At 36.5% G+C, this 24253-nt stretch overlaps 1 protein-coding gene across 3 annotated transcripts in view; it reads left to right on the top strand.

Annotated features, from left to right (window-relative positions):
- Positions 1–24253, top strand: part of LOC309401940 (homeobox protein Mohawk-like) — a 188594-nt gene that overhangs the window by 142484 nt on the left and 21857 nt on the right. For all 3 annotated transcript variants that reach the window (XM_081971321.1, XM_081971319.1, XM_081971320.1), the window contains 2 exons: positions 2610–2763; positions 4028–4351. In XM_081971321.1, coding sequence (XP_081827447.1) covers positions 2610–2763; positions 4028–4351 — 478 coding nt within the window. The remainder of the gene's footprint in view (positions 1–2609; positions 2764–4027; positions 4352–24253) is intronic.

Below are 24253 nucleotides of genomic sequence, written 5' to 3'. Positions count from 1 at the left end.
TTTACCGAGGAAGAAAAAATCACTTAGGTGAGCCATCTTCTCCCTTTCAATCATCTCCAATCTTCAGATGTCTTGAACTTCAACTCTCAAAACTTTCAGCTAACTCAGGGGTCAGCAACCCATGGCTCTGCAGTCCCTTGTGGCTCTTTTATTGCTCTGCTGCAGCTCCCTGTTGCTGGTCAGCTCCACAATTTCAGTTTTCAATTTCAGTTTCTAAGGCTTTCAGTTAAGACAGGCAGGGGGAAAAGGACACCGTGCTAGAAGGAGACTCTATGGTGGGAGAACCAGACTTCTGGATGATTCCAGAATTGAACCAGAGGGGAGGCTTCCAGTTAGGACCTTTGTAGCTCTTTCAGTGTTTAAGGTTGCCGACCCCTGGGCTAGCTTCAACCTATTATTGACCCACACATCTGGAGAACACAAGTTTGGATAAATTGCTCCTTTAGATGTTTATCCTTGAGCAATACGATCTGCAATATCTTAGTAATCTTTTCCCTTCAAAGGAGATAAAGATAGGAACGTACTTTATGATTTATATTTTAAGCATGATGTTTATTTAATGCATTGGAAAATGGGAGACCTGCCCTAAAACCACCTGAAAAATACATTTGCTGAGTAGAAACAGTTTATCATAATAGTAAATAAGAAAAAAGAAGCAAATCAAAATGAAGGGCATATAAAAAGAATTTCTTAGTTTAATCCACCCTTTCTCCAGTTTTGTGAGAGCACAGTGCATTTGGCCCTGTTGCTGAAAAATTATGGGAATTATGGCCCACTGTATCTAACATCATTCCAAGTCTGAGCAGCTACAATTTTCCTAGTCCAGCTAAGAGCTATGCATCCTTCTAATTTTATTTGCTTAGTTATGGCATTTTATAACCTGCCTTTTGTTCCAAGATGGAACTAGAGGTAGCCCATGTAGGATGACTAAAATGTGCTTCATCTAGGTTTTCATGAAATGCAAAAATTTGCTGCAGTACACACTTGCAGGCCATATCATGGAGACGGCAAATTATTTGATAACACAGAAATAGAGGGGGGTAGTGGGGGGAGGGAGAGGGAGGGAAGGAGGGAGAAGTCAGCTATGTGTTTGCAGTCCAGAACTTCAAGCTGCTGTTTGGTCCAGGGCCATCAGGGGAAACTACAAAGCCTAACCATGTGCTTCTACTGGCGTCCTTGGAAGCTTTGATGGACACCCTAGTTAACAATCTGGTGGTGACTGTGAGTTTGGAACTATATGCAATTGTTTTATTTCAGGCTTTACATGCTTCTGGAATAGGACCAATTCATATGAACAGAAATGTAGCATTTTAAAGAAAGGTAGAAGCCAAACAGAGATGGTAATGACAGTTCTGAGAAACCAATGACTAATGCAGTATTTATCAGCTCTAAATTGACTGTATTGCTGTAGCAAAATGTAATACTAAAAATTGCTCCTTGACCAACTATTGCCTCAAATACAGCTTTTTAAGCTTTCTGGTTTTTTTTTTAAATATCGTGATAGCTACAGTGCTTGGAGTGACTATTTCTTTTCTCCTTTTCCAGGCAGTATGAATAGTGAGTTTATTTCCTTTAGTTCCTAAGTGGTCAAAAATGACGATTTCATAATTGTTTTGATGAGGAAAAGACAACGTCCAAAATTCAAGTATTTGGGGGCTCCAGATACTTTTTCTTGAGATAACCCTATTTCACTTTACTGCCTGCTGGAACACTTTGAAACAGGGAGCTGTTCATATTCATGTGAATAATGCTTGCTATTGACATGGAAATCTTGAGTGCACAAGGCTTCATTTTGGCTTTTTCCATGAAATGGAGGTGTATGCATATAAATCATGCTAGTTTTATATTGCCTGTATCAAGAGCTACGTGGATAAATCTCTACCACTTCATATGACAGAAGATGCTTATGCAGCTATTAAGCCAACACATCTTTCTCTCTCTGTCTTTACCCCTCCCCAACAAATAAATGGTACAATCATTAACACAGACTATTCAACAAAGAATTCAGAAAGTATATACAGTCCAAACATTGGCTCATCTAAATTTGTGCGGCCGAATAATACGTGGTCCTGGGCTGATCCCATGGTACTCTCTGGCATACGGAATGTCCATTAGTGGGTTGTGATCAGCAGAAACGGGAAGATGACCTGGGTTACAGAGACCGGGAAAACTGACCTAGCACTCTGAAAGCCTGAAAAATTGCATCTGTCTCTTGCATTCAATAGCCTAGTTATATAGCCGCCCACTTCCTATTAGGATGTGGGATTCTGCAATTTAAGGTTCTGCTGTTGGTTATTTTGCAGAAGTAGGTAGCAGGTGGCTCCCCAGATATTTTTGAGCCAATTCACATCTTTTTTTCCCCCAATGTACCCTGTACTAAGCAGAATTCAGCAAGACTTCAGGAGCACAGATTGACCTTTCATTTAATAATTGATAGATATAGAACTTGCTATCATGTTTTTCCAGTGCCCATATAATTGTTGTTAAAATAGAACTATGAATCACCTTTGTCTACCTTTTATACTTCTTTCATCGCATTTACAGAGGAGAAATTCAGTTCTCAATGTTCTGGGTCAAAGACAAATTTGATGCATTTGTCTTTTATTTAGGTGTCAAATTGGTTTGCCAATGCAAGGCGGCGTCTTAAAAATACTGTCCGCCAACCGGATCTCAGCTGGGCTTTACGAATAAAACTATACAATAAGTATGTTCAAGGAAATGCTGAGCGGCTTAGCGTAAGCAGTGATGATTCATGTTCTGAAGGTTTGTTTTTGATACTTTCAAGTTGTCTCTATAAAAAGTCTGTAAAATTGAAAATAGTTATTATTTCTCAAGAAGTCAATAGTCTTGCATGCTGTTTTTGCCTTGACCTGGGCTCCTCAACTATGTCTAATAAGCAGCATCTTCCTGGACTCTGAAGAAGAATGAATGTCTAAAAAATCACTTCAAAGATTAAAAGCCTATATATGTCCAGATGGACTATATTGTTTGCTTAAGATGCAATGATGGTTTTGTAAAAAAAAAAAAAGAAGAAGAAGGAAGAAATCTTATGCCCACTTGATGCCCTCTGCTACGAGAACTTCTTCCCTAAAGTTAAGTTTGGCAGGAGAATGTCAATTCTTTCTGAATTATTTGAACTAATCTTTCTTAAAGCCCAGTTATAAATGTATTAAGAGATAAGAGGGAGTTCACTGTATATTTACACAAAAATATTTGTCTTCTATAGCAATTGCAGCAGTCCCACTACTACAAAGATAAATTATGTATGAAGTGAACTCTGTCTTGTTTCTTTGGGGAACTGCCAAAATATTATACTGTAGTAGATAAACCATGTAATAAGTTGTTTCTTTTGGGGGAGATTTTCTTTCACTGCTTTTAAGGGGTGAATCTCATATATATAATGCTATCTGATAACCCGGCATTGCCCGGGTATTTATTTATCCTAATCCATACATTTCTCCTCAAAAATAATCTCAGACTAAATGTAATTTCTAATGTTGGATTTTCCCCCTTACCAGAAGGAGCCCCCTTGTGGAGTACTGTGAAGCCGTTACCATGGCAACTCCACTGCGCTGTACAGTAGAAGCCATTTTACAGCAATATTGTAGAAGCCATTTTAAGACACGACAAGCTGTATCTTAACAGAACACACCCCAAGGGGTGTTAGGGGTGTCTTACCCCCACAATATTTGTTTCCAGACAGTAAGTCCTCTGTGTATCAAGTTTGTTTGAAATTTTTCGAAATTTTCCAGAGTTATGCTGGAATACACACACACACACACACACACACATTTATATATGTATATATAGATAAGATACAAATAACCTTCGGTGGGAAGCACACTTCACACCATGTGGCTGGGAACTGGGAATGGAGGATGGGGCAGGTTAGAGAAGTCTATGTAAATGGATTTTAGAAAAGACTTTCATGATAATGCCATCTGATCTCCGTTTTCCACCAAATACTTCTTTAGGAGTATAGATATACATAAGAAAAGTTTCTGCTTGATCATTCTTCTCTTTGCAGATGAAAGCCCTCCCAGAAATGAAGGAGAATACAACACCCAGGTTCATCATGCTATGGTTAAAACAGAAAGTTCTGTCATAAAATCTGGAGTAAAACCAGAAGGAAGTGCCAGTGAGGATTATGTAGCCCCTCCTAAATACAAAAGCAGCTTATTGAATCGCTACCTGAATGATTCGGTGACACATGTCATGACCACAGATGCAGACCTGATGGAAAAAACAAGACAAAGGAATCATTCTGGATCATTCAGCTCTAATGAGTTTGAAGAAGAACTGGTGTCGCCATCCTCCTCTGAGACTGATGGAAATTTTGTCTACCGGACAGGTATGTGCCTTTCCCCAAAGACCCTTTTCTGGTTCCTTCATAATTATTCCTATTTTTGCAAGAAGATTGTTTTAGGGTGAATGTGCTTGTAATATCTCAGAGTTTAGAAGGTAAAGGTAAGAGTTTTCCCCTTTCCAGTCATGTTCAACTCTAGGGGACAGTGCTCAACTCTGTTTCTTAGCTGAGGGAACCAGCATTGTATGAAGATATTTCCATGGTCATGTGGCCAGCATGGCTATGCACACTGAGGTACACAGAACACTGTTACCTTCTCATCAAAGTGGTACCTATTTATCTACTTGCATTTGCATGCTTTAAAAATGCTAGGTAGGCAGGAGCTGGGTCAAGTAATGGGAGTTCATCCCATTGTGCAGCCCTTGGGTCTCGAACCTGATCTGTGTCTTTAACCACTGAACCATTGTGCCCCAAAGCTAATGCTAATATCTCAGGGTTTAGAAGACTATGCTGTAATTAATATTGTAATTCACTACTTTTTGCTGTAAAAAAACCCCTAGGTTTCACTGGATGCCTGAGGTTAGAAAGCCAACATTAAAAGAATATGTTCCACCATAGAAAAAGAAACCTCAGTTCCAACTGGTGTCCTTGCCAATATAATAAGTCTTGTTAACAGGATTCCTGGGATAAATTAATGGGGCTTTAGGGTTTTCTTAAAATGAGACATAGATGGGGTCTGATACATTTGAAATGGCAAAGCACGCTACTTGATATGAAGCTCCACAGGAAAGACTGACTTTTTTCTATTTTGGATGAACTTTGTAGCACTCAGGAAAAGTTAAGAGGGAAAGGTCTGGAATCTGGGCAGATTGTCATAAGAGAAGAAACTTTTTCAATTTTTGATCCCTACTCAAGATAGGTTAGCTCCATCCTGCTACTGCTTAGTCTATTTACACCATTCTGCTATTTGGTTAATTGTTCTGAAGGCCTTGGAGCTTGGCCCAGATCTTCAGTGCCAACAGCTCAAGTGATTTGGACTAGTGGTTTGGCTGAAAGTCAAACAGTTCCATATGAGAAATCCTCTTCTTGCCTGCTTTATTAATAAATATGGATCCTATATTTTCATCTGTTGCATCATGACAAAACTATGTTCCTCTAAGCTGCTCTGGCCTGTTAATTTTGGCCTGTTTAGACCTACCATGAATTGCATTCATATGCCCTTCTGAATGAAACCTGAACATCTGAATGATTCCATGGATGAAACTTCATAATGAAGTCCATGTTTTTACACTCATATACGGGATCATTCTTCAACCTTCACATTGTAGTCTTTGTCATTTCTTTCACAGTCTTTTCCTCAAACTCTTGCAATCTTTTCACAATTTGTACTACAACTTCCAGCATTTTGCTTTGAAGTAAATCCCAAGTTAAAGCTTTCTATCCTCAAGGACAGAAAATAAGTTTGCTTTTCTTTGAAAAAAGCTTTAATTTTTTTTTCATTTTCTTGTGTCCATACTAATGTATATGTCATCCAAAAGACATGCCTCTTAGTTATCATCCAGCTTCTTCTAACCTTCTAATCCCCTGGTTTTCTAATTTTCCAAATATATCAGATATATTGAAATATATCAAGTTTACATTTAAAACAGGACAAGATTCCTAGAAAGTTAAATGAAATACTGTAAAAATATCACAAGATGTTTTGGAAAGGATTATGAAAAGTTGGTAATAGAAGACTGGACAACAGACCATAGTATGGTCTGTTGTCCAGTATGGTGGAATATGAAGAGATCTTTTTTATGGTGTGGTAAAATATAAAGGGATCTTTTTTAGTTCAAAATACGTATGGATGAATGGTGGGAATGGGCAGGTTAAGAGTAAGAAAAGTCAAAAGTGATGTCAACTGCGAAGAGATAATTCAAAGTGTCTGTGGGATCAAGTTGGAGAATGCTATTATAGATCATCTATATCTTGATTCCTAGATTTTCAGAGAAGCTTTCAAAAAGTGCATTCCTTCTTTTATTGTTTGGATAAAAATAAATAATAATAACTCATTCCTTTGATCTCTTCCCCTGAGTTTCAGTCTTATGTAGATCTTCCATTTAAGTTAAAATTATTGTGCTTTCCTTCCAAGTCTTGGGTTGAGCAATGGACTTTCCTTGAAGTGTATTCATAATTCTAAAAGGTTTTGTGTAAAATAGGAGCTGTGGTTGTCTAGTTCAAGTGTTTTCCAAGTGAAATCTCTTGGTTTTTGAATGCTGTTTTTCAGCATTCCAAGTGCATTTGGTCTACATTACGCGATAATCCTGTGCCAAATTTTAGTTTAAAACGATTGTTGCTCAAATGAGCACAGTGACTTAAGACATGTGAACTTCTGATTTTTGATACTTATACAATTGGAATTTAAAAATGGGCATACTCTTGTGTAATAGAATTGTTACTGGACTTGGCCTGTTTTCTGCCAGCATTTTAGCTTTGACTGAGAGCTGGAGAAATTTCCTGAAATGGCTGAGACATCCGTATATTAACCACTACATCAGGAACAAGTGGAACATTTGGAAAAACAAGCTATAAATTGTTATACAATCATGCTAATGTCTCTCTATGTGTGCAGAATTAGTGCTACATAGAGACTTTTTCCTTTGAATGTACTCTTGAAAAGCATAAAGCAACATGTTTAAATAGACAAATTTAACATTCATAGGGACATTTCTTTTTACTGCACAAATTTAATTTGAAGACAAAAAATATTACATAATGCACCACAATTACTTTTAAAGCAGGGATACACTTTGGAGAAGGAAAAGGTAAGACCCTAAGTAGCCATCCTGGAAGCCATCTGGTGAAAAATGTTCATGTTAAAAGAAATCAAATAAATGGGTGGGGTCAGGGCAAAACTTAATTTAATCAATGAGATTACTCTTCCTGTTTATTTAACGTTTCCTCCTTTAATATTAGCATTTGGTAGCAGTATTTTAAATAATTTTGTGAACTCACTCAAGTTATTAAGGGGGTATAGTGCAAGTGGTTCTAGGGTCTTAAATTGTACAACCCTAGAAGCTAAAAGTCCCATGCATCCAATTTCTAAATATGTTCTATAATTCCACTAGCTCTCTTACAAATGCTGGGCCAATAATTTAAAATTTTCTGAAAATGTCTTAGAGCAGCATTTTCTTGACATGTTATGATTTCCTGGCATCTTTAATAACTCTGAATATGAGAACACTGTTAGAAATGTAAAGGGTCAAGAATACAAGAAGTTCTAACATACTTCTGTTTAAGTAATTCAAATTAAATAACAAAACGTATAGTGCTGATACAAATGTTTAGTTTATGTACACCGTCATGTTATGTGGGGTTCTGTCGGCTGCAGTAAGCAGGCCAGAATTCAGGAATTCGGTGCCTTTAGAAGATCTACCTTGGCTACATTAACAAAATCTTGCAGGTCTGGCTAGACTCCATCTCCATGCAAACACCCCTGACATTCATCCCTTCAATTTCCCAGTGAATCAGGGAGGTGTCTTTCTGAGCTGTTTCTAAATATTATATTGTTTATGAGGATTTAAAAAAGAAAGTTTCAGTTCCCTTTGGCTAATTAATGGTTCTTGCATTTTTCCAACAAGGTCATCTTCCGTATTCTTTGCAGACTTCAAAGGACCGAGTAAATATTTTCATACACTGATACTCCAGGTTCACCCCGCCCTCACTCGGGACCTCCAGATACACTCAATTTTAATTCCTATTGTCCTTCAGACAGACGTCTATGTTGCCCTAGTGTGTTCCAAGTGTATTGTTCTAATTAGTCTGTAATGCAGAACAGAAAATGTGGACTCCACTATAAGGTGAACAGACCCATAATTTCAGGAATATGCAAATTGACTTTTAACCAATTAAAGTTTTAACCACATGCCAACCAGAATGGGGCACTGCCAGCTCACTTAAAAAGGAGGAACCAATTATTCCAGCATTTGTTTCTCTGATATGTCTTTTCCTAACTAAAAATGATTCATGCACATGCATGTTTTCTTTTCTTTTTTTTCTGTTCATTTCTATATGCAATTTTCCTCGGTATGAGGAAATATTGACAGCACGTGCCATATTCAACAGTACATGAATGTGATCAGATTTGAGGGTGTGCCTACAGATTTCTCCTTTGGCAACCAACAAGTTCCTTGCCATATCTCCCTTTTTTAAAATATCATTTTTAAATAGGAAACTGGAATGCAAAGCACTAGAGGTTTTTTTAATTTGGTAGCCATTTGAAATTAATAAATAAGCAAAACATTTCCAATGCTGTTTCTGGGCTATGCAGAAGCCATACTGGAATTCCTGAAGAACGAAGTAGTAATAACAAAATGTGCCTTCCTATCCGGAAAAAAAACGAGAAGCGGTAAACCAGGATGCTAAGAAGCATCATGAAGAGCTAGATGGAGTGGCAAGAAGTGACATCACTGTTTGCTTTTAGTAAATAGTAATTTGTAACTGACCAGCCTACCATGACAGCCCTTTTATGAGGAAGTTACAAATGTTCTCCAAAGCATTGACTACTTCATATTTGCATCACTTCCCCAACCAAATTCATCCCAGATTTTTTTGACCTTCATATTACAGATTCATATCTCAGCCAACTTACCCTACCAATTATGCTTTGCATGCATAATAAGCTATATTTTAACTACAGAGCTTTTTTGAACATACATTCTTATAGACTGGAATAATGTATGCATGTAAGAAAGAAACAGAGACAGAGACTATATCAGTTTCCATGGCACTTCCAGGCACTTGCTCAGAAATTAGACATACTAGTGTTTGCTTCACATGAAATACTTGACCATGTATCCCATTGGAAACTAAATAGCTTCAGTATCTCATAACAGAGTTTTAAGAATTCCTTTGTTGAGAGAGGATGAGCAGGACAGCAACAGAAGCAAAGTCTTTGGCATATTTGTATTTGTGGTATTTAAGGAGTTCAAGAATGATGACATCTGGAAAAAAACTGCCCTCAGAACTGATCAGGATTCAGAATTTGAAAGTGGTGGTTTTCTTTTAGGTGTTTATGTGGAGTAGAATTTTGTGGGCTTCTGGAATTGTTTTTCTTACTTACTCCTCAACTCCTCTTTCACTCTATATTTTGCTCTTATGATGTTGAATCTTTAGCATCTTCCATTGCAGGAGATTGAAAACCACAATTCCCAAATGCCATTCTTAAAGGTTAGATTACTTTATGTCTAGCTGGTAGACTTTATATTATATATCAGATGTATAGATATTTTATCTTGTTTAGCTTGCCAACATGTTTTCCCCCCCTTTCCAGTTAATATTTGTGAAATGAAACATCCACTTTAAAAAAAAATGTGGCTGCAAAATGTATTCTTCTTTCACAACTGTTTAAGAGTTGACAAAAATCTTCATATGATCCACTTTTGAACATCTGCACTGTATTTTTGTGGAATATGTTGCAGATTAGTTTATGAAAAGTAGGAATGAAGATAAATGTCTACTACTGCAAAATGAAAAACACTAAAGCAAGATAAGCATTTGAATATCAAGTACAGCAAAATTCACATTCCTGATAGGTACAGTACCTATCTAAAATAGTACAGAATCAATTGCTTAAAAGATGTGGCTGTTTCTGCCATACAGGTTTTTAAATGATCTCTTTAATGGCACTTAGGATTATCACGATCACTGATCAGTTTTAAGAGATACATATACCCTCAGAGGAAAAAAAAAAACTTTTCATAGCATTGATGATGGAGCCATGTTTAAATGTATACGTCTATTGCCTTCCGTTTTGGTTTGGCCCAACTAAGCTGCTTCCTTGGGACTTAGTCATGCTTTATTGCTTCTGGACTGGAGCCAAGAAATATTCTTGTAATGTATATCAGGGCAAGGAAGCCAGTGATCCAGACAATAAAGCACGATATTCTAAAATTTCTTATGTTCCTACTGCGATGCTGGCCTATATGAAATTTTCCAGAACTTAAGACTATTTTTAGGCCAGCAGCCAATAAAATTAATAAAAAGAGATCAGCAACATTAAAAAATAGGATATTTTAAAAGTGTGAAAAATGGAAAAGAAAATGAAATATTTTATAAACAATAAAGTAGCTGATTTAACTTTAAACCTGCTTTATGGGTGACTAGGGCAACAGATCTGACGTGCCAGAGGCAAAACATTCATTTTCTATGCTGTTAGTCAAATTTCTTTTCAGATCTAGCTTAACACATTTCCATCAGATTTTGCAGAAATTTTGAGCAGTTCAGAGAACTGATAATACCATCTCTGACTAGCCCCGCCCCCATCTATTCTCTGCCTCCCGAGTCCAGATGATCAGGAGGGAATGGGGATTTTGCAGTAACCTTCCCCTGGAGTGGGCAGGGAATAGAGAATAGAGATCCTTCCCCTGCCACTCTTACCAAACCACACCCACCAAACCATGCCATGCCCGCCAAGCCACGCCCACAGAATCAGTAGTAAAAAAAAAAAAGAATCCCACCACTGATTTGTACCAAGCATAGTTCTGATGAAAATTTACCTCATTCACTTACTATTACACCTGGAAGAAAGTTCTCTGCTACTAACCAAATTTGCTTTGCTCTGCTCTGTTCTTTCCCTTCCCTTTCTTTCTTTCATCTTTCACCTTTTCTTCTCTTCAAGATTCTTTCTTTCCTGCATGCTTTGAAACCAAACTGGAAATAACTGCTTCCTTCCTTCCTTCCTTCCTTCCTTCCTTCCTTCCTTCCTTCCTTCCTTCCTTCCTTCCTTCCTTTCTTTGTTTCTTTTTTCTTTCTTTCTTTTTTCTTTCTTTCATACTTCGAAACTGATTATTCTCCTCCACTATGATTGGTTTGAATATTTCAGTTTAGTCTTTCAGATGAGGTTTAATGCATTGTTTTTCAACCTTGGCAGTTTGAAGATGTATATAGCTCCCAGAATTCCCTAGCCATGCATCTTCAAATTACCAAGACTGAGAAACACTGGTTTAATGCATATTTTTTCAGCACTGTACTCCCAGTCACAATGGCTAATGTCCTTCCCCACCATCTCCTAAATCTCTTTTATCAAAGGCTTTTCTGCAAGGGAATGTTGACACTCATTCAAGTGTGAACCATTCTTTGCAAACCATAGAGATAATCTCATGCTCGGGAGAATTAAAGTGAACCAAAAACATATATTAGAACAGTTTTGCCAAATCTTAATCCTTCCAAGGAGTTTGGAATGTCCGTTCTCAGAATTTTGCCTGGAAGTTCTGGAAACTGTAGGCTTGATGTATTAAGAGGGCACCAGGTTGGGAAAAGCTGTTTTGGAAGCAAGGCATATCATTAAAGTAATGCCCCAAAATATAAATCCCATGAAAGAGGATTGGTCTGGAACAAGGGATCTTGTATTTCTTGGCAGAATACCTAAGAAAAGGAAGGGGAGGGCATAAAAACTTTATTTATTTCTGGAAAAATGTCTTACTTCAAACCTAATATCTGGAATGGCATTCCTTGTGTTCCAGGTTGTTTCCATTTCTTAATGTAAATAAAACTTTTGTATCTCCCAATCTGGTAAATTCTGTCCGTACCACTGTCTGCTGGATCTGTCCATACCTCTAGTGTAATATTAGCCCATCACAGAGCTGTTCATTCTTGTGTGTTTAAAGTTGTATCAATATTTCCATTAAAAAAGCTTTTCTAAAACATACACAGCCAACCTTCTCTGATCCAGCTGTAAAAATTCAGTCAGGCTTGAACTTGGCAAAGCAGGAGACACATTCTCCAATTTACACGAAGTAGATTTACACAGGTATGTCTCTGATACCAGCATTTGCATTAATGAAGGCAATTTAAAAGAGAAAGGAGAAAAAAAAAACCTCCTCTCTCTTGCAGATCTGATTATAATTGGTGCTGTCTATTTCCACGAAAGTGGTCTTCATTTGCATTTCATTGTAGTTTCCTTTGCTGTCACTTCTGTTGAGTATATATTTTTTCTTCTTCTGTCGAATGACCCTTATTTCGGTCTTTGTAATCCTCCTGTATTAACTCACCTATGTATTTATAGAGATCTGTTTTGGTGAGGTGATTAAAGCATTGGGCTAGAAACCAGGAGACTGTGAGTTCTAGACCCATCTCAGATATAAGAGGCAACAACAAATCACCTCAGAAAAACTTCACCAAGAAAACAGCAGGAACTAATCAATGCAATCATTAGGAGTCCAAAAATGACTTGAGGGTGTCTGTGGTGTGTGTGTGTGTGTGTGTGTGTGTGTGTGTGTGTGTGTGAATTGAATAACTGTAAAATTATTCTGACTATGAAGGTCCTAGATCAGTGGTTAAATTTATTTTTTTTTACTACCGGTTCTTGGTGGGCGTGGCAGGGGAAGGATACAGCAAAATCTCCATTCCCACCCCACTATGGGGCCAGCCAGAGGTGGCATTTGCCGGTTCTCCAAACTACTCAAAATTTCCACTACTGGTTCTCCAGAACCTGTCAGAACCTGCTGGATTTCACCCCTGCCCTAGACCAGGAATTTCTTTTCTCGAATTTCTTCTGCAGTCTTAACCTTCACCCCAGTAGGGATGCTTATGATCAATTTCAAAAAGTACCAGAAATCACCCATAACTAACTATAAGTGTAAAAACACCTGGCATAAATTAATCTGATACATTTGCATCTAACAACACTTGGGTTTTTTTTTAAAGAGCATTATTTCACTTTAAATTGTTCTGATTGGTTGTATAACCTTTTTCCATAAAATATATTTTTCTGGGGTTAGGAAAGCTACTCAAAAATGTATTTTTAAAGGTTTAAAAATATTCTTTCAAGTAAGAGAAACATGCTTTTTTTCATTTCTTATTTGTATGTGTTGCTGCCACACAATGGTTATTAAAATCCAGAGGCAATAAAGAAATACGGTATTGTTTGTGCAAATCCCGATTCCCCTTACGGATTTGTAGTTTGTATTTTATTTCTCATTATTGGGGGGAAATTAAGTATTTCCTTTAACTTGGCCATTTGTCCATAATCATAACAGCAGAGAGGTTCCATGATGGAAGCATGTAACTAAAACTAGAATTCTTGTACGTATCCATGTGCCTTTACACTGATTTATGGTAGATTCTAAAGTGGATTTATGAATGATTCCTGATTGCAACAGAAGCTTCTGGCCAATATTAATACATCTTGATTGAACCACAAAATTAAAATGGGGTGGGGATATTTATCTTCTGCTTTGTGTTCTAATTGGCAGCATAGCAAAACCATAAAATAATATGTACATCTGAAATTGCTATTGGTTATATTTTTATAGGAAATTGCTTAGAACTGAAAAATAATTAACTCTCACACAAATGCATAGATAGATGGATGATAGATAGATAGATGATAGATAGATAGATGATAGATAGATAGATGATAGATAGATAGATAGATAGATAGATAGATAGATAGATAGATAGATAAGAAATGAGTGCATTCAACTCTGCTTTACATGTTCTCCTTATACATTGATGATGTAGGTCTTCATACAATTCCCAAGAGTGATTCAGAAACTTATCAATCTAAAAATCTGAAATTATCTGGGACACAGAGACAGGGAAATGTAAGCAGACTTCTAGTAGCAGCAAACTCAAGGTAGCAATTCCCGTTTTCATCATCCAAAACAAATTAAGCTGTACTTCGGTCAAACAGAACATGAAAGTACAGCTCATGGCAGGGTTTCCTTAGTTACCACTGTTGAGATTAATGGAATTCACATGTTATTTATTTTCATTGAACATGGTTCTTTTAATATGCATTCAAACATAAATTGGTCCACCAAGTGGACCGTTCTATATATCATATTTTTATTTGTTAAGAAATATGTATCAGGTGACATTTTAATATATTGTTTATCATTTAATGTCATCTAAATGCATAATTGCAGAATATTTTCTTATTTAACAGTTCTGAAAATTAGTGATGATCCAGGCTTTTCATGGATTGGCTGTCAATTACCAAATAAATGGCAAATTTTTACACTGAATTTATAAACCTGTCTTTATAGTGATTATGTAGCTGTTATAAAGTCTCTGTTGAGATTTAAGTATTGTTCAACTGAGCTTGGTAAAGGAATTTTTTTTCTGGGCTTATATATAGTTTTTCTGTGTTAAAAAATAGGAATACTAAATGAGTAAATAAAAACAGTAAAATAAGCAGAACACTAATAGCTAATGCCAACCATTAAAAAGCCAGAAATGTGTTTATGTAGTTAAATTTTTATTTTATACTTTGCTTTTGTACTCATAGTAAGTCAAGAAAGATTTGGAGATATAAACTTAGCGGTAATTTTAGTTAGTAAAACCAGCTAAAATTACCACTAATTTCAAAAAATGGAAGAAAGTATATTCTAATGAGAGAGAACATTGAGATGTTATTCGCAGTTTGATGAAATCATTTGCCTGTGTTTTTTTTCAGAAATCTCTTACAAATCTGATTTTCCTGTAAGCTTTATTATATCCTTAAGGTAGAGATTTTGATGCATAGAATGTTTCAATTAGTTGCATATCTACTATGATGACTTTAGTGGACCTGTCAATTGTATTCTACAAACGTCTTACTGAAGTCAAAGAAAAGACAGCATCATATCATAGAATTTCAATATGCAATACATTATTATTATAACAATCTAAACAAAAAAGATATTGATTTTAAAAGATATGCCTTAAGTCAGGAATAATAATCATCTCACTCACAATAGAAATTTTCACACGAATAGTAAATCTTAAGCAATTTTGAAATTGTACGTTTTCATGCTTCATTGAATATGGTACATCTAGATTTTCCTTTTGCCTTTTCCCTTAAAGCAAAAATATTTTATATCTATGCCATTCTTAAAATTTGAACCAACATACCATTTAACTCAAAGCAAAAATACAAAAGGTGCATATTTTTTCTTACCTACTTTTTATAAACATGTCCCTATCTGTCCAGTAATTGAGTCTTAAAAATCTGTACCAAAAATGAAGCAAGAATTGTATGCAGTAAGACAATGGCATTTTCCTTTGGACATTGCAAATGTAGATCATGTAAGCCGCAAGAAGAGAGGAGAATTCTGAATACTTAATTTTCCTCCTGAGCAGTTTAAGCACCAATATTTCTCCTCCTCCTATCAGCCACTGTTGCTTTCATCCTTTGAATTCCTCACTAGCTCCCTGCCTGCCTGCCTGCCTCCCTCCCTTGTACCTGATCGGATGATTTTGCCAGCCGTAAAACTCAAAGCTTCCTTGGCTGTACTTTTGGCTTGCTCTAGCAAAGCAGTGATCTAACAGTGAGAATACTTTTTTCAAGTTTTTCCTTTTCCCCCTTGAGGACAATACTTCAAGGGCAACCTGCTTGTCCAGCAAATGAACATGTGGAAAATCCACTTGAACGCAGTAATGGTTTTCAGATGGCTCATTGTTCCCCAAAATTATCTTCCAGCAGCTGCTGTTTCAACCCATCTTGCCAAAGTGAGACTTTGTAGCAAGCCCTTTATTTTCATTTGCATCGTGGTGAAAAGTGCTACGTTGCACATACCTGACATCAAATAATTTAATCCCAGCAAATGAGTAAATTTTTCAGCAAGGGTTAGTGCTTAATATGTGCTAAGGATAACCCACCTTTTCATTTCTGCTTTCCTGCCGAAAATCTGGAAAAAGTCTGGTGGGGCCAAATATTCACAACTGCAGTGGCAATAGTATCCAAAATATTGTTCCGTAAATGAATGATTTTCACATAGTTTGCTTTAAAGCCCAAAGAGACAAGAAGAGAAAGTTTCTCCTCCTAGTCTGGCAAGGGGAAAATGTATTTTATATTTCAAAAAGTTTTCACTGTTTTCAAATACATTTCCCCCCTTCAAAGTAGAAGCACACTCTTTGTAAAGAACTTTCTCTACTGAGTCTTTAATTAAAGACAACATTTTCTTTTAATTTTAAAAGGCTTGACTTGGATTAAAGTAACACGAAGTATTGCAAAAAAAAAAATATGTCAGATGCAAGCTGAAACCACGGAGCCTGTAGTTAAATGCCTCACTTCATTAGACAGACGGCAGATTGTTTTTGTGGTCAATAGCGGCTGAGTTTCTGAATGCCAATCAACCAAACAAGCTAAGTTGCTTCTGTGGAGTCCTTCCTCTCCAGAGCTTTTATTCTTGAATGGTTTAAGCCTTGTTGTCTAATTGAATATTTTGCCAACAACATAATTATGCAGAGATTTTCTCCTTCCCATGTCCACTGAAGAGCAATGGATAGTAGGAATCATAAGAGTTACCGAGTTGGGAAAAGGGTGAAAGAAGCAATGAAAGAGGCCAAGATTTCTAAAAAGAACTGTGCAATTTGCAATAAGTGGGGTTTACATTACTGCAACAGTTCTTAAGAAAATGGAGTGGAAATTCAATTTTTTTCGCAGATGGCGCAATACGTAAGGCTTTCATGAGATTTTGGTATACTGGTCATCTTTAATTGTCTTAACTTTTGTGACCTGTTCTTGTATTATAATGAATCGTATGTTTGATGATAATTGATTCTTCAAGTGGAAAGGCAAAGGAATCGGTTTTGAATTTTCCCAGGTTGCTAGCTTGTCAAATGAGATTTTGGTTGTCATCTCTCTCTCTCTCTCTCTCTCTCTCTCTCTCTCTCTCTCTCTCTCTCTCTCTCTCTCTCTCTCTCTCTCTCTCCCTCCCTCCCTCTCCCTCTCCCTCTCCCTCTCCCTCTCCCTCTCCCTCTCCCTCTCCCTCTCCCTCCCTCCCTCCCTCCCTCCCCCCCTCTCTCTCACACACACACAGCATCTTGTATTCTGTAAATAACATGTATTCATTTCATAAGACATAAAAATAGCAGATCATACTTGTTTAAAAAGTGAGAAAATAATAAAGAAAATAATAAGCTGCATAAATTTCCTTTGCACAAGAGTTCTTTTGGAACACCTAAGTGAGGATGCTTTTTTTAGATTTTAGCTCTGCATTTTACACAATACTTCCACATAGACTAGTGTCTAAACTTCTGGATCTTGGACTTTCTTATTCAATCTGCCTTTGGATTATGGATTTCCTGTCTGGCCACTTTCAGAGGGTCACGTTAGCTAATCATATCTCTTCAGCCCTTATTCTTAACACTGTACACCACAGGGTTCCATGTTGAATCCCTTATTCTATACTCTTTATGTCCATGACTGCATTCCCACTCACACTAGTAATACTACTAATAAATTTGCAGATGATGCAACAGTGTTGGGACTGCCTATTGAGATGAGATGGACCGATTTTTTCATGGTGTGGACACAATAATTTGATTCTTAACACCAATAAGACCAAGGGACTTATAATGGACTATAAAAGGAATAGATCAGGCATCCAGCCCTTGCTTATCAATGGAGATCGATTGGAGCAAGTGGCCACTTCTAAGTTTCTGGGTGTTAGCATAAAGGAGGACTTGACCTGGGGAACTCACATTACAGCACTTGTCAAAAGGGCCCAGCAGAAATTGTACTACCTGAGACTTCTCAGGAAGCAACAACTGAATGAAAAACTGCTGGTGACCTTCTATCGCTGCACCATAGAGACTGTTTTAACTTACTGCACCTGTGTATGGTTTGCCAATTGCACAGTGGCAGATAGGTCAGCACTCTAGAGGGTTAATGTCATTGCCCAGAGGATTATTGGTTGTCCTCTCTCCTCTTTGGAAGAGCTTTATAGCTCCTGTTGCCTCAAGAAAGTCCAAAACATTCATAAAGACTCATCTCATCCTGGGCACCCTTTTTTGAACTATTTCCATCTGGCAGACGGTACAGGATAATAAAAACAAGGACAAATAGACTGAAAAACAACTTCTATCCAGGGAAGTAACCATATTGAATTCTTCTGTATAGTGCAATACTAATGCAATATCAGGTTTTCAATTCAATTATATAGAATGTGACGTATGTGTGTTTGTGTTTTATTTTTATAGTTATAATGTTCACTGAAGATGGCATTTAATTTCATTGTACGAGGTACAATGACAATAAAGTAAACTAAACTAAAGAGGAAATTCTTTTTACCAATCCCCCTTGAAAAGTGATAAAGATTATTTTCAACTTGTTGCTTGTTGCATATCTTATATAATCTTGAAACCCTCCATCTGCTTCTTTAATCAGCTTATCTTTGGTTATCAATAGTGCTTCTGACAAAATTTCTCTCCTTAGATCCACCAATTCTTCTCTTTTTTCTTCTTCTATACCTTGAAATCTGGGGTAGAACTCCTATCCATCTATCTCCCCTTTCCATATTCCACTCTTTCCATTTCCAACCATGCTCAGTTCACTGTTGGTATCAACAATTACCTTGTCTCTTTGTTCATTTTTCCCTTCAGTTTGTAGGACTCTAATCTCCACTTTTTCCATTTGATGAACATCTTCAATTTTTCCATCAAATTTTACTCTTTTACAATCTATCTTTTACAATCTCTTCTCAATTTTCTCTGTTACTTCTAATAAATTTTAAATTTTAAACATAATCTTTTGCAATGTTAAGGTTTCCCTTCAATGTTGTGCCACTCTTCCAACTGGCAAACACTGCCACTCTAGCATTCAAAACCTTTTATTAGATTTGACACAAGTTCATTTATAATCCTTCAAAACAAGGCCTTGCCTTCACCTCTCTCCAGCTGCCAATGAAGCTCCCAAAGAGTACCTGTACAAAGAACCCACACTCCTCTCCCTATCACTCCCTACAAACAAGCTGAAGAACCCTAAAGTGCAAAGTCAAAATGATCAAAGCAAAAAAAGAAAGGGCAATGTTTTCAGGACTCAAGCCTCCAGCCTCCAAGTGACAGTGTCACCCGCCTCCCCCTGACACCACAACCCTCTCCATATTCCTCCCATATCTTCTCCACATATCAGGCACAAAAGAAACAAAATTCTCAAGTGAAGCAAAATAGAAAAAAACCCATCCAAACCAGTATTACAAAAACAAATAAAAAGATTCCAATCCATAGGCAAAAAAAGAAGTAGTAGAAGAAAAACTAATCTGCTCACTTTAAAAAATAAGAAATATTTGCAAAAATTCCATCCATAAAAGAAAATTAAAAAAGATAACACACTGTCCAATGTAGCTTAATTTCACCACTTATTTTCTTCTGTTTTCAAATTTAATTTAGCTTTAATTTGGGGGGAGGCAGTCTCTTTTAAACAATATGATTTCCTCACCAGATAGACACTCTGTTTCTTCTTTCCTCCTGTTCCGGAGCTCTCCCAACTTCAGCAGCTTTTGGCTGTGCTTCTGTCGCTGGCAACAAGAGATCCTCTTGGATCAATCAGGGACTTTGCAGTGTCCCTGAGATTAGCAAGACATATTCTTCCCTGACACCATCTCTTCAGGACAGTTTAGGTCCAAAAGGACCATCCAGTGGCAAAAGTATCAACTGCAATCTCGGAGCTCCGAGATCGCATGTCGTGTCGTTGCAATGTCAGCTCCTGTTCCCATGTGGTCCATACAAATCTTATTAAGGAAACAACCAGAAGACTAATCCCACAAATGGCAAAAGACATAAAACTGCACTATTACTGGAAAGACACAGGTTGATATATGAAAGTTTATAATAAAAAAATAGTCAAATTTAGTTAAATTTAGAGCATTATGTAAAAAATGAAGTGATAATGGATATAGTTAGATAAATAATTGATCATGATAACAATGTATACATATGTATTGGTTTGATAAGAGGAAATTTGATATAAATTGCAAATGGTGACTACGAAAGGAAATTTAGAAATTCTGTTATGTATGAAAGCTTATAATAAAAAATTAAGTCAAATTTTGTTAAAAATAATGTATATATATTTACTGGTTTGATAAAAGGAAATTGGATATAAATTGTAAACCGAGATTAAGAAAGGAAGTTTAGTAACTTTGTTATTAATTAATATATTAATAAATAAATTAATTAATATATTAATTAAGATATGATTAATATAATCATTTTTTATTTAGAACATGTTATAACGATGTAATGTTACCGGATGATAATGGAAACAGTTAACGGATTGCCATTATGTGGTTTTTCTTTAAATTTTGGAATATTTTATATAAAAGGACGTAAAAACAATTATAGTCAAATGAAGGTTGAGGTATGATGATAGTAATACATATAAATATATTTGATTTAAAATATATAATTTGATGTGAATTATAGGTGATGACTGTGGAAGTGATGCACAAAAGTTTTTTGTAACCATTTGACACACTTTCTACAATTTTAATGGAAGATGGTTTTGTGGTGTTTTTTGTGTTTTGTTTGTCTGTGTTTATTCATATATATGTGTGTGTGTGTGTGTGTGTGTGTGTGTGTTTTACAACCCCTGGTATGCCCAAATATGGGAGGGAGCTCACTACTCCCCCTTTCTGTCCTTCGGCTCATTACAGAAGACCATCCAGGCAGAAAACCATATTTTTATTTTTAATGTTGCCTTTCCTATGTTTGTGTTGTATTTGTGCTCAAATCCCAGTAAGGGTATGGCTAGCTGATGAGAGCTAAATAGCTTGAAATAGATCTATACTAGTCTCCCTTTATTTATTTATCAGCACAAATACAACACAAACATAGCAAAGGCAACATTAAAAATAAAAATATGGTTTTCTGCCTGTATGGTCTTCTGTAATGAGCCAAAGGACAGAAAGGGGGAGTAGTGAGCTCCCTCCCATATTTGGGCATACCAGGGGTTGTAACACAAATACATACCTATTTCCCTGGCTCAGCTGACAAGGAGGAGAGCCTGTGGTTTTATAAAATATATAAAGATTATTTTCACAGGTTCTATAAGTAGAACCAATATAAATAATTGTACTCATCTTTGTATTGCTCTGGATTAAAAATACTCAGGTAAAATGGAGGAATAAATGAAGGTTAATCATACTAAGAAGTTAGTCGACTGGAGAACTACTGAGAAGTGAAGGATAGATCTGTTGTTTGGTGTGGGTTTGTATGTTTCTATGAGTTCCAGAATAAATGAGAATATTGTGTACAGTTGCTTTTCTCTATTTCTGACTATGTACAAAATTACGGTTGTTTTACTGTTTACACGCTCAGCCAGCATAATTGATTCTTATGCTTTTATTAAGATTGCAATTTATGTCCAGGCTATTTAATAAGCAAATTGTGTCTAATTTCAGGTAGATCTTTTGAGGATGAGTCAGTTTTCCAAGGCCATGATAACTTTCAACCACCATTAAATGAAGGGTCATAAGTTGAGGACTATCTGTGGTAGCAGTTTTACCAAATAATAATAATAATAATAATAATAATAATAATAATAATAATAATAATAATAATAATAATAATAATAATAATAATAATAATAAGTTGTCTTTTATAGAATCAATTTCATTTTTTTGACATATTGCCTATCCTGAGGACCCAGATTTAGACAAAGGATTTATTTTGCCATTTTCTCATTTACATAAATCAACGTATTTGATTTTATTCCCACCAGTAAATTCTGGCAGCTTTTTGTCTCAGCATGCCTCAAATCAGGATGTGTGCTTAGCATGATGAGAAACCTATACTTGACTTATATCGCCCAGGCATGCAAGAAAGGCACGCATTAGGCATGCTAATTTTTTTCACTGTATAAATATTTTCTAGCAGAGTAAACAACTATGTAATTCTTAGACTTTTACTCTATATTTTTGCCTTTGCATAATTATACATTAATGATCTGGCTCACAGATAATAAATGGGAAATTCCTTTTAATTATTATAATCTAAATTTAAACATAAAAATCAGTCCTTTTTCCTGATCATTCTACACAACATGGATTATACTTCTTAATCAACATGGTTATTCAACTGCTAGTGGTCTGATTTAGCAGTTCCCTCAATTGTCCATGGAGATTCTCAGTGATCCAGATCATGGTTATCCCAAAGGTGCTTTTTCAAGAGACAACTGGACTTTATGATTTTTCTTTGAAGACATTTTGGTTCTCATCCAAGAAGCTTCTTCTGCTCTTCTCCTTCCATTCCCCACCATCCAGTCAGAGTTGAAGAAGCTTCTTGAATGAGAAGCAAAATGTCTTCAAAGAGAAACCAGAAAGTCCAGTTGCCTCTTGAAAAACCATCTTTGCACCCTCAATTGTTTCATATATGAGGATGAGCTATTAACTCAAACTAAATTCAACACACAATTAATGTTTTAAGCCTGTTGCATGACCAAGCTTCACTACCTCCCCCCCACACACACACACTGTATAAATATCTTCCAACAAAATTAATAGGGTTCTGGTTAAGATGGATGTACTGAATTCTCAAAGCACATATAAGCTATTTTTATTCCACTTCCAGTGGTAATCAATAACATAGGTTTTTCAACCCAGATTCTTTTCTTAAGTAGTGGCTGGGTAATTTATCTTTACAGAGAGCTTTCTATGATTCACCCACTTTGTTTTGAAAAGAAGTGAAAGTAATCATTCTTGGGACATTGTGCTTCTCTTGTTGTGCCATTATTTTTGAAGGGGAGCTTTTGAAAGTTACTGGGAGGGAACTATTAGTATTTGTTAGTTTGGGGCTCCAATTCTCCGACTATTCTCCAGCGATCCATGATACAATATCACTAAACATAGAAATGTTTAGTATGAATAAGGCATGGAGGTCAGAGAGACTAATCTCTTGTTCAGTAAAAATATTTATGTGCAACTCCCCAAAATGCTATGAATCATTTTTGGTGTTTTAAAGTCAGGATGTAGAGTAAATTATTCCAAAAGTTCTAGTAGCCAAATACTCTTCCCTCCAAAGGTTTGTGTAATATCTGTTTATCTGTGGTCAGATGACTGCCATATATAATTAGAGGCAGACTTTGTCAAGATACAGTTGCGTCAACTTAGCTGAACATAAGCATGTTGAAGATTCTGATGTATTTCTTTTTATTTGCTACCAAAATGCCAAGAGCATTTATGAAGGTTCCTTCAACTGATTCAGAGCCAAAACCTGCCAGATCTTTGAGCTTTGAGGTTAATATTTCACAGCTTAAGACCTGCAAACGTGTTGGACTTCAGTTCTCCTAATTCCCTAATTGAAATGAGAAAGATTTGAAAAGGCTAAATTATAGGCCACCCCCCACCCACCCCAAGGACCATGCACAAAAGAGATGGGCAAATCTGTACATTGAAGTGTTTCTTAAAATGCAGATGACATTTAAAAAAAACTGCTTTGTTGTTTCCTAACACTGAAGCAATTAAAAAACAATAATGTTGTCCCTCTGTTTTCCTTTTCTTGGGGGTCCCTCTGCTGCTACTACTGAGGACAGTAGATTGTTTTGAAAATCTGGGGTTGGTAGGGGGGGAAATGGTTCCTGCCCATGGTCTCTATGCCCCTGCTATTTCTTCCCTAACCCATTGAGCTGTATGAATGGCAGCAGTATGAGAACAGGAAGATTTAAACCAAATAATTTTTGTAGGCTGTCTAGAGGAACTAGAACTCTCTCTCTCTCAATCTCTCCCTCCCTCCCTCCCTCCCTCCCTCCCTCTCTCTCACACAGTCAGACACACTCACATATATGTATATGAAAATTAGGAATCAGAGGTTTCATGCAGTTGCCAGCATTCAAAGATAAAGGTGAAGATTTCTCATGTCCAGTCATTTCCAACTCCAGGTGGAGGTACTCATCTTTGATTCTTAACAGAGGCAGCCAGCAAGAAGATACTTATGTGGTCATGTGGCCAGCATGAATATACCCCCAAGGTGTACAGAATCTCTGCTATTTTCCCTCTGAAGCAGTGGCTATTTATCTACTCCCATCTGCATGCTTTCAACCTGGTAGATTAACAGGAGATGGGGCAAATAATGGGAGCTCACTCCATCATATGGCACTAGGGTCTCAAACCCGGGCTGTCAGTTTTCCAGCTGACAAGCTCAAGGTCTTTTATCACTGAGACACCCAGCATTCAAAACCATATGCAATTTTTCTTGGCTTTC

Source organism: Natrix helvetica, assembly GCF_964273705.1.
Source record: "Natrix helvetica genome assembly, chromosome: Z".
NCBI lineage: Eukaryota > Metazoa > Chordata > Lepidosauria > Squamata > Natricidae > Natrix > Natrix helvetica.
The sequence above is the reverse complement of the archived record's forward strand: the minus strand, read 5'-3'. Positions and strand labels throughout refer to the sequence as shown.